Here is a 14,425-nt window from a genome sequence, read left to right as displayed (position 1 = left end):
CCGCAGAAACCATTTAAGAGTATTAATGGGTAATTGAACTTCGAAACTTAATTAAACCACATCATCAAATTTACTTTTTTAACCTGTAATTCCAGTTCCAATCAAAATTCAATAATCGAAGTAATAAATTTTCTATTTACGCAATCTTTGGCAAAAAAAAAGTTTACCAGTATCCGGCTCAATCCTCACCAATAATATATCTACATACTATATATCAGCCGCACTCAAATATGTGTGCTTTTTTTATAAGAATGGTGTAAATCCATTTCATCATGGATATTCTTAAGTTTTTTGGGAAAATCATCCTAAAATATTTTTACAGAATTCTTAGATAAGGTTCCTAATTCAAACTAGATTTAACATTTAATACATACGTCTCAAGCATAAAATGGCATTTTTGTGAAAGAAGTGAGCCTTGCTTGGGGGTAATTGACAATTTATAATTGAAAATGCTCTAAAAATGGCATTCTTAGCTTGAATAGCAAAATTCCATGATGGTGATATTCTTAGCATTATTCTTAATTTTTGCCATTTCCATCATGGACATTCTTATAAAGTGTATTCTTATAAAGAAAAGCGTGTAGTTTTATCTAAAAATATCAATAAAGTTGATATCTTATCGGGGAAAAAAAATGTCGGGGGAAAGTGACGAAAATTTTGAGGGGGTGACGAATTTTTTTCCCGACAAAATATTTCCCCGACATTTTATCACCCGACCAAAACTTGTACCCGATTTTTTTATCCCAAACCAAAACATTTACCCAAAATTTTATCCCAGACCAAAACATTTACCCGAAATTTTATACCGCAACCAAAATTCAAATCAAATTCTTTTACACCTCTATTTACCGAAATTAGTGCTTTAAAAGTCAAATTACAAGATCCATTCTTAAGCTAGTAAAGGAAACCATTTCTTTTGGACAGTTTAGTCGGGTGAAAGTGACGAATTTGAAATTTTGGTCAGGGAAAAGTGACGAAAATGCCTCTAGGTGACAAATTTTTTCCCCGACGAAAAAAAAACCCTGACTAAATAAAACTCCGACATTTTTTTCCCCGATAAGATAGCCTTTTTTAGAATTAAATCGTCGAAATTTTAAAAACAAGTCAAAGAGCATCGAAAAACATTTTAAGGCTTTACCGACTCTAAAACACAGTTAAGAACATCCAAAGGCTTCAAAAATTTGGATATTTTTATAAATGAAAACGAGTTAGACTTCATTAGAGTCTATTGTTTATCGAAATACAGATCCTCATCAAGGTTGCACGGAACAACGTGGATAAAATCTTTATTAACTGACACAGATGTTTGCACTTTGTATATATTTCGACCTTGGTGACAATGTTATTCTCATGTCATCACCAAATATCTTTCAAATTATTTGAAAAGCTGTATATTGTAGATTCTAACCTGGGGTCTAATCTGTCCTCAGATCGTTAATTTCGAGCGCCTTCAGAGGTTCACAGTGCGCGTAAGAATTTTATGAACCTCTGTTATCAGTTTACTTTAAGAGAGATTTACCTATGCTTACAAACTTCCTCTACTGTATAACTCTGTCTCTCTGTTCACGGTACATGTATTGTATAATTATCTTCGTCTTTTATGCTGATGTAATTCATTGATGCTATTAAAACAAAAGACGGGGGTATTAAAATGGTATTAATATTTTCTTTTATTGTTGGTTGAGCTTTTTGTCTGTTAAGTCTTTTAATAAATGATTTTATTGTCTGACTATTATTGTCTTTGGAATCGTGTCGTTTAAAAAAGTCAATAAAACGCACGAGCAAATTTTACAGCCCGCACATTTTTCGTCTTTCAGGAGTTAGGAGCAAGCGTTCCCCGCCGTTGAAACGCATTTGGTTGGTTGAGAAATCCTGCATAAGGTCGCTGATTGGTTGATTTCAAGAGTAAACTTGATTCTTATTGGCTGATTGAAACATTCGAATTCATTCGTTCGAAAGAAAGATGGCGGCGTTACCGAAACCAACTTTTTCAATTTGTTTATTTTTGTTCCAAATCTTACTGTTGGCTTTATTCGCAAAATATGCAGAATATGGAAGTGTTGAAAAAGTTAATAGCATCTATCCACGTAAGTGATTTTTTATTTCATTTCTTTTCCATTTCATACGTTCATCTAACGCTTTATGGACGCTACGAATGTTAAAGAAACGTTGAAACAACGTTGTGGGATTTTCCCCTATTGATTCTTTCCGGGGGAAATGACCAAGGAAGATGAATTTTTCCAAAAACAATCATTGCTGGTCAGCAGAGACTGCAAAATAAGTCTGATTGAAAGCATAAGAGATATATTTTACACAAATGTATTTTTTGTGACGAAGGCCGTCCATCTTAACTATAACTAATTCATCAAGAAAACAAAAAAGGCTCCAAAAATATGATTCGTCTTATTTGATAGCCGTAACTCACTAAAGCGAAGGCAAGTTTAAATCTGCGTGATTTAGTATTTACTAAACGTCACGGGATAAAAGGCTAACCACGCCTTATCTTCGTGTGTGAGAAAATCATTAACATTTTTTTTTAAAACGCGACAATAAAAGCTTATTATATTTAAATTTTTAGTATGTCAAATATGTCAAAAGCCTTGCTAATGGAAAGCTGATCAACTGCTAGTAGCTCTGTTAAACTCATCAGAATTTCAAAACGAAAAATATTTCCTTTTGTCTGAATTTTAAATTAAAATATCGATTGTATTTCCGAGTGCATGACGAAAATAAAAAACCTGAATTGTCTCCTAGGTCCTAAAGCCGCAGAAGATTGTTACTCTAGCCTAACTTCAACCTTGTTCCTTGTGCAATATCGCGTAATTAGAAAAAGTTGAACCGATAGGTGAACCGAGGTGAACCGGGTGGACTCATCTGGTGAACCGAGTATCATCGGACTTTTTTATGATTATTAAGTCCAGAGTATTCTTTGGCGTGTATCAGTAAAAATAAAGCCTGTGCTACACAGTGACGAGGTTTTATGCTAACTTTGATACAGCTCTTCAGACTTTAAAAGTTTTCGGAAACGAAAAGGAGTGAAGGTTAGATTCTTAAAAAAACCGGGTGATTTAGCATACTCATGACACGATTTATTTAAAGAAATAATGATAGAAGTTTCAAACAAATAATCGTCTATTTTATAATCACTGGCATGACATCTACATACTTCGAAAAGACTCATTAGTTAAAAAGTGTCTAATCTTATAATTGCAGAGAAGGGTGTTTCTAAAGGCACGACTCTTTTATTTAGCATTTGCGGTGGAGGGTGCTGAAGAGCTTTTTAGAGAGTCAAAGAATAGATCAGTGCTCTACCGCAGAGCTTATTGCTTAACGGTTTTTTGAATGTGATTTTGACTAGCTAATCATAAGAAATTTTACAAAAGAGCACCATGTTTTCCTTATACGATGGATGGCCATTAATAATAAGACCACGCGTATTAGAATAGATGTGCACTCCTTCGTAGTGTTTTTTCTCCCATCAATTTTGAGGTTTCCGTGTATAATCTTAATTTCCCAGTTGAGGGGAGTTTTCATAGGAGAGTCTACGGGTGCGTGTAATAAAAAAATTTAATTACTTTTTCATGTCATCATTTATTGCTCAATAAAAATCCATTTAATATCGATAATGATATCTTAGTATCGCAATAAAAATGAACATGATCAACATTTATTTATTTATTTCAATTATAATTCCCTCGATTAATCGATTGCTTGATCGGTTATGTAAAATACCTCAGATGGCTTGCTTCGGCTGAAAAGTGTGCCGTATTTCGGTAGGAAATTCTACCGGGGTCACGTGATATTAAAATAGAATTTCAGCGCTTTACCAATCAGAAGCCTCGCGGGTTTTCGAAAACAAAAGCAACAATATTTTTTGTGATATTCAACTTCTTTTACTTGGAAAATCTTAAATCACGACATTTAGCCCTTCGGGTTTTATAAATTTGTGTAAAATACCGATCCCGATTTTGGAAACAACCATCGATTTTCCGTACAAATATCAAAATGAAATCGAAAGTCCTAATTAATAACAAGTTGAATAACCAAAAGAAGATTATCAATTACTCAGTAGTTAATGCCCTAATTAATTACCCTTCATACACGTTTTTTTTTTATAAGGAACACGTTTATAAGGAACTCGAGGCTGAAAATGGTTCAAAAAATAAGGAATTGTTAAGGAACTGCTCAGGCTGAGAATAAGTGGATTTGAAAATAATGTACCTTATTGGGACTAATTTGACCAAATTTTGATCTTTCAAGGGGCAAAAGGTTCAAAATTTCTTATGTAGTAAGGAACTCGATAAGGAACTTTGAGACTGAAATTCTCTGTAAAAATAAGGAACTCCAGGCTCAGAGCAAAGTTAAGGTTCCTTATAAAAAAAAAACGTGTATCTGATTATCCATATAATCTTTTGCCTAAAAAAGCATTTTTTACACCCTATTGAGATTAATTTATTCACATTACTCTTTACAAATACTAAGACGTTGATACTTCTAAAATAGGATTATAACCTTGACTGCGTAATTGACCCGCTCATTTTTTAGGTTGTTTTTTATGATCTGCATTCTACTGTATTATCAACCTCAGATTCAAAAGCCACAGAGAGGATTGCCAGGGGGTACTATGCACGGAAAATGTCGGATATAAACCGAAAACCGAAACTTAGAGAGAACTCTTTAGAGAGCCTATTGTGACCTATTTTCATAAACCTTAGAGAGACTCACGAAAGTCAAAAAACTGAGATGCACTGTCTCAGCACCATATTTGCCTAACTACCCCCTCCCCCAGAGTAGTCTTTCCTTTGCTAGGGCATTTTTATCTGTACATTTGCATTGAAAGTGCAATCTACACATTTGTATTGAAAATCCAGTGTTACTTATGAAACCCAGGGAGGGGGGCACTCATATGGTCCGGCCCACGGAGCCCTTAAGGGTAGGTTTTGCGAGACTCTCGAAGAGCACTGTAAGGGTTTGATTTTGAAAGCCTTTCTTTTCGCGGCACATGTCGTCGTTATGAAATTAATAAACCCAATCAATATGCCTTAGTTAGTAGATGAGCTCAAGAAATTTGAAGACTAGATAATCTCATTTGAAATCGTATTAAGGTATTATCTCATTCCAAAAAGCACGAATTATCATACATATAAAGTATTAAACAATATCGAAATCTAGATTGGAAATTTCCTATATCAGACAATAATTTAGTTAATAAGGTTTTAGTGAGAAAATGGAGACACAATTCTGCATCGTACGATGACCTTGGAAATGAATTTTTATATCGCACGCAATCTCATAAATCTTTTCTTGTTTTGTTCAGCATATCATATCAAAATAATGTGATTAAATTAGAGGTTTTCCTGCAAGCTGCATTTTTCGATAAGGTCTACTGGGACGAGTTGGAGTTTCTACAAGCTATTATTTGATTGGGTTGGTCCTTAGCCTGTAATAAAATATATTTTTTTAGATTTTTTTTATAAGAACAAGGAGGCTTAAAATGGGTTAAAACCTAAGAACAAATTGAGAAGAAATCTGAGCCTCTGATTTTGGAAAATTACTAAGAAAAAAACTGATTTTAACGGATTTTAACAGATTTTTATGGAAGCCGAGAAGGGTCATTCTCGACAGTTTGAAAGAAATCTCGACAGATTTTGAAAGAGATCGCCAGATGACCCTTCTCGGCTTCCATAGATTTTAAACCCATTTCAAGTAAAGAAACTTACTTATTATTAAATCGTATTATCGTAAGAATATTCCATTAAAAAAAAACAGCCAAAAGTTACTGGTTCTTATAAAAAAAGCGTGTAGTGAAGTATCTTATAAAAACTTCAACTCAAGCCTCCTTATCTCCCTCCTATAAAATTTGAATTAGTCATATGTTAACCAGAAAATCGAATATGTTTTGAAAGCTGCACCAAAATGATGTTTAAAATAACCAAAAGTATTTGAATCAGGCGAAAATAAAAAAATGTAGTGTCTCCAGAATGCGGGTGAAGGAAAACAGCTCTCATGCAGCCGGCCGGAAAAATTTTTTATTTTGCTATTTTTGATAACTTAAGATAAGATAATTGAAATAGAACTTTAAAGATAACTTTTTTTGCACAAACAGTATGAAGTAAGCCCTGAATACTAATGTATTAACTACTAACGAAAGTCTGCGGCCGGGTCAAAAAACTTTTTTTTTCAACCGACCGGTTTCTGGAAACGCTACATTCTTTTATTCTATAACACTGTCCGGAACTGTAATTGTTTTAAACTCGACAATCGTCCGATAGCATAAATTAGAATAAGTTTAATTTCTTTGAGCTCCGACTGGAGCCCGACCGGAGCTTTCAAAACAAAGTGGTCTGTCGGCTTCTCTCCCTCCAAAATTTTGGAAAGCACTCCTCCGTTCTCAAAACCTCCAAAATGAAGCCGTAGCAGAATGTTCTAGTCTGTTAATCAGCAGCCTCTCACCAACTTTTGCTCGTTCTCCTACGCAGCTCTTATTCTAGCGAACGCCCACCGCCTTTATGTTCCCACCCTCTGACCTGATTAATTAACAGACTAGTTTGCTAGTCTAGTATTATGCTATTGAATACACTCCATTATTCGATAATATCAAAAGTCACCTTCAACAAGGAACTCTCTTACCCGATGCTCTATTATTCGATGCGTTCCATCATTCGATGATATTGAAAGTCTCTGTCAACAAGAAACTCTCATAAACGCCACTCTACATACTATTTGATACTCTCCTATATTCGATAAAAATCCAAATTTCTCTTGAAAATGATCGAATTAGAGAGCGTCACCTGTATTTGTTATTGCTACAAAATAGAGAATATCTTTAAAGGTTTTGTTTTTAAATAAGAGTGATATCGTTTGCTTACTCATCAATTTTAATTCACAAGCTTTTTCACATTGGATTAACTAGGATGTGGAGCAAGATTGGTCAAAAAGATGAAAAGAAAATATTTTTTTGCTTATATCAGCATAATATAACAATAGGCGGACACTAACCCGATATGAAATATGTGTCTGATATGAAACGGGAACAAAACCTTTACTCTTAGGTTCCAAATAAACGGGGGGGGGGGGGGTTCGAATAACGGGGGGGTTGGAAAATTTTCTAGATTTTAATAAACGGGGGGGGGGACCTAATTGCCGGGGGGTTAGAAATTGTACTTCTGATACCCAAAAATAAGGTAAAAATAGGCTAAAATCAGGCTATTTAGAGCAAAATAAGAGGCCTTCCCCTTGACAGCTGAAAATATTCTTAGAGATTAATAAACGGGGGTGGGGTCCTAATAATGTCCGGGGGGTTGGAAAATTTTCGAAAAATTAACAAGCGGGGGAGGGGCCGTTTATTTGGAACCTAAGAGTAAGTACAAATGTCTAAATCAAAATCAAAATCAAAATATAATAGCTGCATTCTTTTTCACCGTTCAACACAATACAAATGTCTAAAAAGAATCACCAAATTTCATTTTTCATTTCTTTCATGTAGAATTCCAAGATGTCCACGTCATGATGTTTTTCGGTTTTGGATTCTTAATGTGTTTCTTGAAGAAATATGGATTTGGATCGATCACGTACAACTTTCTTCTTTCCGCTGTGGTTATCCAATGGGCGACGCTTATGAACAGTTGGGTCAAGCATCGTATTATGAAAGAAGAAGGTCATTTGACGAGGGATCCGAATGTGGTTCAAATCAATATTTTAACGTAAGTGAAAAGCTTTTGTCTTTGTTTTATTTTTGTCACAGACCTCAAAACTTCTTATAATTTAAAAACTTACAAAAATAGAGAGATACATAGTACTACTTACTATTTACAAAGTGAAATAGATGTTCTTCTTGATGGTAACAAATGAACACTACATATGAGATGGAGTTTTTATAAGATATAATTAATTGGTTGACGCGTTCTTTAGAAAAAGTAACAAAATTGTTTTATTACTCGTTAACGACCAACCGAATCAAATAAGAGCTTTGTAAAAACTCCATCTCGTCCCATTCAAACACTTGCAAACTTGATATACTTACTATAAGAAATTTTTTCGTTCGCATGCAGGCTGTCAGTGTTCGTACAATTTGTTTTGTTATAAATAAAGAGTGCAAATCAGCCTCAAAAACCGTTTTGTTCAATATCTGAACATTAATTTTTTTAATCACAGGTTAATGACCTCAGATTTCACCGCAGCAGCCGTTTTGATCACAATGGGTGCCGTTCTAGGTAAAGCATCGCGTCTCCAATTATTCATCCTCGCGGTCGTAGAATGTATCTTCTTCGCAATCAGCGAGGCTGTTATCTTGGAGTTTTTACACATCTCCGATGTCGGTGGTTCAATCGTTGTCCATTTGTTTGGAGCTTATTTTGGTTTAGCCGTGTCAGCTGTTTTACAAAATTCTGGTGGCGAACACCCAAAGGAAAGCTCAACCAAAAATTCAGATTTATTCTCAATGGCAGGTACGACATAAATGTTGAATCCAGTGGCGCATGTGAGATGAAGGGTTTACAAAATTTATGACAGAGAGTTGCTTTTAGCTTTACCCCTTATAAGGAAATAAAGACTCTCCTTCAAAAGTTTTGAACCGTAAACAGATCCTTTAATTTTCACTTTGAGCTCGAAAGACGAAACTATAATGATATCAATGATAAGTTTGAGATCTATTTTTTTGCACTAATCGCAACTTTTCAACTCAAAAGCAAATAAAAAGGGTTTGTAATTAATTGTGACATAATCGAACAACGTCCTTGACCTGAAAGGTGATTCTTAAAACTTTCTTAGCAATCATCAGGAAGTGTGTAAAGTTTAATCAAGCAATCAATCAAATTCATTTGTAGGCTTTTGCTCATCCTCTGACGAAAAGATTTTCTTATATAGGAAGTATATCTATAAAGGTCTGTGATTCAGACTAATTGATTTTTGACCACTATTCAGGAACAATCTTTTTGTGGATGTACTGGCCATCATTCAATAGTGGTACACTTGCTGGCGACGATGCCGCTCAATCACGTGCAGTTATCAACACATACTTTGCATTAGCTTCTTGCGTTGTCACAACTCTTGTTTTTTCACCCATCGTTGATAAAAGATACAGAAGTAACATGGTGAGTATCCAGTCCCTTAGTTTGCCGTATTTCTGATTTCGATAGACTGACACGCCAGTCGGGCTGGAATAGTATCACGCAGGAAAAGTGAGCGTAGGAGTTAGGTAAGCGTGGGAAGAAACTTTGTCGGCGGCAAGGGCTGAAAGCTAAGTTAATCAAGGGCTGAAAGCAGCCTCTCACCATATTTCGCTCGTTCTCCTACGCAGCTCCTATTCTAGCAAACGCCCGCCGCCTGTATGCTCCCGCCCTTTGACATGATTAATTAAAAGACTAGTTTAGTGCTCAAGATTATAGAGGTATTATAGAGGTATTTTACAATACACGGGTTGTGATTACACAAAAAAGTTCACGTGATTTTATTCCTATGTTACTTGCTTTACAACTTACAGCTGATAACTTTATTAGTGTCAATAAATTCGAACCAATCAGAAATAAAAGTGTTGGAGCAAGCACATAAAATTTTCGAGTAAAAGCGTGATTTGTCTTCAGACTAATCTTTCTGCCTGCGTATTGTATTTAACTGATTACGTATAGCTGATCATGTCCATCAGGAAAATCAGTGGTGCGACTGATTCGAGATTGTTCGAAGTGACGGTTTTATTCCATTCGATTTTTTTTAAAACAGGAAACCAAAATCTTGTGAATGTCAATATCAATATCAGTTAAAATTAAAACAGGGGTATACACCCTTAAAGTGCAAGGTGAATTGAGTTTAACCAGGAAGGATTGCAATAAGTTTCACATAGATGAAATAATGTTTATACGTAAACTCTTACGCAGTCCCCTCACTCTTTAAGAAGTTACAGGTGTACAACCCTCTCTTATTCATTCTAGGTGCACATTCAAAACGCTACATTGGCCGGCGGTGTTGCCGTGGGAACGTCAGCTGATTTGATGATCCAACCATGGGGTGCCATCTTGATCGGAATGATTGCTGCCATCTTTAGCGTCCTTGGTTACGCCTACGTTACAGTGAGTACATTATGAAAAAACAATACTCATATGGCAAGCTTTTTACGTTATTATTAAGGTCGACGCTCTTTAACTCAACCAACTACTATTTGGTACGTTCCGTCATTCAAGGATATTGAAAGCAGCCTCATAAACGAAGCTGTACTATTCAATACACTCTCTTATTTGATATAAATCAATTTGCTCTTGAAAATCGAATAAGAGAGCGTCACCTACAGTTCATTCAGCTAAACATCTTTTCCTCCTTCTTTTTATTTCAGCCATTCTTGAGCTCCAAACTGAAAATCCATGATACTTGTGGCGTTCATAATCTACACGGAATGCCTGCTGTTTTGGCCGCCATCTTTTCCGCCATTGCCGCCCCTGCAATTGGTGAAGAAGGGTACGTTGTATTTTGAATAGAGGCTATACTGTGTGTGACACCTTTCCTCAATGGTTAACCCAAACATGAAATATTTTACTCTTATACCATTATCACCCCGTTGGGCGAAAAAAAAGGTTTCCAATCCTGGAAATATCTTGAAAATGTGATATTTCCAGATACATTTGTAAATAATATGGAAATTTGACTTTTTGTATATTTCCAAAGTTTAGAGGATTGAAACATCATATTTGGAAATATCATGAAATATGATATTTCCTAAACTTCATATTTTCAAGATATTTCAAGGATTGGAAACCTTTTTTTTCGCCCAGTGCCCCGTTTTTGAATCACCTTGACCTAATAAAGTTGTTGTCTTGTTTGTCGAAGAAAGTTTCCACCAAAATAGACCAACGCTTACCTCGTTTTCAAAATTTGCTATGGTAATTAATTCATAAAAAGATTACTCTATTTATAAAAGTAACACTTAGAAGACTTGCAAAAGAATTTTTCACCTTGGTAATGGTTTCAAAACGAGGCACTCGTTGAACTCAAAATAATTCATGAAAAGGCCTATCTACCGCCACCTACCGAATTAAATTCCCGCCAACATTTCTCTTTTTAATATACAATCATGGTCGAAATATATATTCCGGCGAGAACTGCTATTTTAGCACTTCAACTTTCTTTCATTGAACATTTCAATTTTGGAGGGGTTTGGTGGCTCCTAGACGGCTCCTAGGCTATATTCTAAGTCTATTTGGAGCAAATTTGAGCTTTTAAATCCTGAAATCCTAAGGTCTTAAGTCTCGTGTTAAAACTTAGAGTTAAAACTCTACTTTGTAACTGTAGTTTAACGCGCTTAAAAATCATTTGTGGTGTTTAAAATCTTGCAAATATTTTGTCCATGATTGTAATTAGAAAAACTCGTCAACTAAACTTATCTTTTTTCATTCATATTACAGTAAAATGCAATACGCAAAAACAAGAACTGGAGAATGGTCATTTGAGAAGCAAGGAGGATTCCAAATCGCTGCTGCTTTCGTTGCTTTGGCGTTCGCAATCGTTGGTGGTGTCATCACTGGTAAGTCTTTATCCAGCTTGCATAGAAGGTTGTTTCTCACAGATATCTTATATAAAACATTAGATAGAGCTACCCCAAAAAGACTGAAACAAAATAACGCGCCATCTTTGATAAATAGACCAGAGTTCGGTGCCAGCAATTTGATCGACCAAGCCTATCTTTTGCCTCGTCGCTCCGCGCCATTCAGGTTTTTCTGCTTGGTTGAATAAATTTCCGGTACCGAATTGTGATCTACTTTCAGCAAAGATGGCGCATTATTTTGCTTCACCTGCCGTTGCTTGGGAAATGCAGAGTAGCTCTATCTAGTGTTTCATATAAGATATCTGTGGCCATCCAACATCCATATAAAGTTGTTGCTGAAATCATACTAAGACAAGACTCAATTGACCTTTTGCTAGTCCGAATGTTATTTTGAATAATTAAAGAGAAAATACCCAAAATTTCCCGACTCGCTTCACTCGCGTAATATTTACATAGATATCTTGCTTTTTACGGTGGGGGGGGGGAGGGCAAAATCTAAACTTTAGTAAATTGTCTCCCCAGATTTGGTGTCTCCACCACGAAACTGGTCGCTATTACAGCTATTTTAGCCTCAAATTAGGGAAGCTATGGAGATCTTATTTAACCACGTTTGGACACAATCGTAACATTTCTTTCCACTTCCATCGACAAATTTAGGTTTGATCATCAAACAATTAGACGGAATTGATAATGAAGATGATCTTTATGATGATCAACGTGAATTTATTGTAAGTTTGCTTCTATTAAAGAAGTGTTTTTATTCATCTTTATCGTCGTCTTGCATAAGATTCACTTTCCCGCACTAAGATTCTCCTGACTTTTCCGGGATTTTTCCGCTATTTTTTCCTTGATAGCAGGCATGAGATTGGAAAGAGTTTCAACTACCCAGAGTTCTGATCTTTTTCCGGTAAAAAAGTTGCAGTGGAATCTTAGTGCAAGAGAGGGAATCGTTTATTTGTTTAAGCTTCTTCTCCTTCTATAAGTCCAAGAGACCACTCGTGTAATATCTAGTTCAAATAAAAGCCCAATAAAATAGGCTCAAACATATTTTCTTGTAGTTGTATTGAGAGGTTTCACTAAAAATTTACCTCGATTAATCAACAATTTTCCCTTACTTTAACAGGTACCAGATGATGACATCGAGGCCAATGGAAATGTCCACGAAATGAAGCCCACAAATGCCTCTTAAACGACTGAAGTTTTCAAGGATTGGATTTCGCTTTTTGTAGAAGCATTTTAAAGCGTAGAAAAGAGATTTTTTACTCACGATACATGGATAAAGGTTTTGGATGTGAAGAAGGGGGATACATACGCTTTATAAACATTTTAGAAATTAGAGAATGCTTACTATTATTGATAGTTATGGGACCATTGGATAATAGTGTTTAACTAGTTTTCTATCCAGCTATTTTTTTACTTATGTATGGTTGTTCTTGTCTATCCTTTTATTCTTATCGATGCAGCATACCTTATCGGCCAAAACTTAGTCGGCCTTAATTCTAGTCGGTCCTAATTTTAGTCACCTCGTCAAAATTTAGTCACTAAGGGCCGACTAATAACTAAGTTTTGGCCATTTCTAAATTTTTGGTCTGCCCAAATTTTAGTCGGCCCTACTTTTTAGTCGGCCCTAATTTCAGTCACCAAGCCAAAATTTCGTCACTTAGGGCCGACTAAGTTTTGGCCATTTCTAAAGTTTTAGTCAGCCCAAATTTTAGTCGGCCCTAATCTTAGTCACCAAGCCAAAATTTAGTCCCTTAGGGCCGACTAAGTTTTGGCCGACAAGGTATACCGCGTTCGGAGAAAATTAGACCAGATTTATAAGAACACCTCTTTATTTAATTCTTCAAACTAGCCGATTAAACGAAAATCCACCACTTTGTTGATAATCCCAAGCTCCAGAATAATAATTGATTTTATGAAACACTATACAAAATCTGTGCCGCTTTTCCTGGATAATTTGTATTCGCAACCCTTGCATATTGTACTATTTATATGAAAAACCTGTAAAGGTTAAATTATTATCTTACCTTCCCAATTTATGGTATAAACCTTTATATTACAGCTTAATCAATAAAATTGTAAATATACATTATAGCTTTAGAAAGAAATGAAATACTTCTGATATATAAAGTTTTACATTTTCAAGTCTGTAAACCGCTGGCCGGTCTCCTGAAGGTCCTTGTTTTTGATGGCTAACGTTCTTACGATAATCGATAAAAACTGTCTAAAAATTCGATCAATATTCAAATGAGAATATTTCCGCTGAGAATGCAACTTAAGGGCTCTGGTCATAGTGAAAAATCAATTTCAGAATTTGAAGATGAAACCTTATGTTTTTGCTTCTTTGACATGTTTTAGAACAAACTGCTTTTGAAAAAATTAATTCAAGTAATTACATCATGAGTAATTAAGGAATAACTGTGGCATGGACCTTAATAAAACGTCAAAATGACGCTATTCATATAATTTTCACAAAAAAGCCTAATCTCCTTAGGGAAATCACTTTATTGTTTCAAACTTTCTTTAAGTTTGACAAATAATTTCTTTATTTAGATTTTTTCGGAAAAATTTTCTATTTGGCTACATCCCAAGTTATAGCTGATTTTGTATGGAAATTTAGTGGAAAAAATTGCCAAAAATGTTGTTTTTTGGAGATTTCAAAGGAAAGATACTTCCACAAAAATTTTCCGAAATTGTATTTTTTGATAATAAAAAGATACATCACCTGAACCAAAAAAAATTCCAAAATGTTTGATTTTTACCGAGATTAGGGCTTTGAAAGGTGAAATACTCTTCTTCGAAAAACTCTTCGTTTTCTTCTTCATTTAATTTTTTCATCTCAATTTTTTGATCTAAAAAGGTAGTTTAACATAACAAGTTATACATTAATCTTTT

The 14,425-nt window shown here is 35.0% G+C and overlaps 1 protein-coding gene across 1 annotated transcript; it reads left to right on the top strand.

Moving 5' to 3' along the window:
* The first annotated feature begins 1,797 nt into the window (after window positions 1-1,797).
* On the top strand, window positions 1,798-12,989 carry LOC136800504 (ammonium transporter Rh type A-like). The gene is made up of 9 exons (XM_067057164.1): window positions 1,798-2,087; window positions 7,487-7,703; window positions 8,155-8,447; window positions 8,923-9,092; window positions 9,927-10,064; window positions 10,325-10,446; window positions 11,391-11,509; window positions 12,188-12,258; window positions 12,654-12,989. Exons 1-9 carry the CDS (start codon window positions 1,964-1,966, stop codon window positions 12,717-12,719), a joined length of 1,320 nt encoding a protein of 439 aa, XP_066913265.1. The 5' UTR covers window positions 1,798-1,963; the 3' UTR covers window positions 12,720-12,989.
* Window positions 12,990-14,425: the final 1,436 nt, after the last annotated feature.

The sequence above is a fragment of the Clytia hemisphaerica genome, unplaced genomic scaffold, assembly GCF_902728285.1.
Source record: "Clytia hemisphaerica strain Z4C2 unplaced genomic scaffold, Clytia hemisphaerica genome assembly, whole genome shotgun sequence".
Taxonomy (NCBI): Eukaryota; Metazoa; Cnidaria; class Hydrozoa; order Leptothecata; family Clytiidae; genus Clytia; species Clytia hemisphaerica.
The sequence above is the reverse complement of the archived record's forward strand: the minus strand, read 5'-3'. Positions and strand labels throughout refer to the sequence as shown.

Bases quoted from the DNA above. Each gene is read 5' to 3' on its own strand.
- LOC136800504 (XM_067057164.1), top strand. From the start codon at position 1,964: ATGGCGGCGTTACCGAAACCAACTTTTTCAATTTGTTTATTTTTGTTC. The intron at 7,704-8,154 runs GTAAGTGAAAAG...TTTTAATCACAG, and splicing joins GTTCAAATCAATATTTTAAC to GTTAATGACCTCAGATTTCA. The intron at 12,259-12,653 runs GTAAGTTTGCTT...TTACTTTAACAG, and splicing joins ATGATCAACGTGAATTTATT to GTACCAGATGATGACATCGA.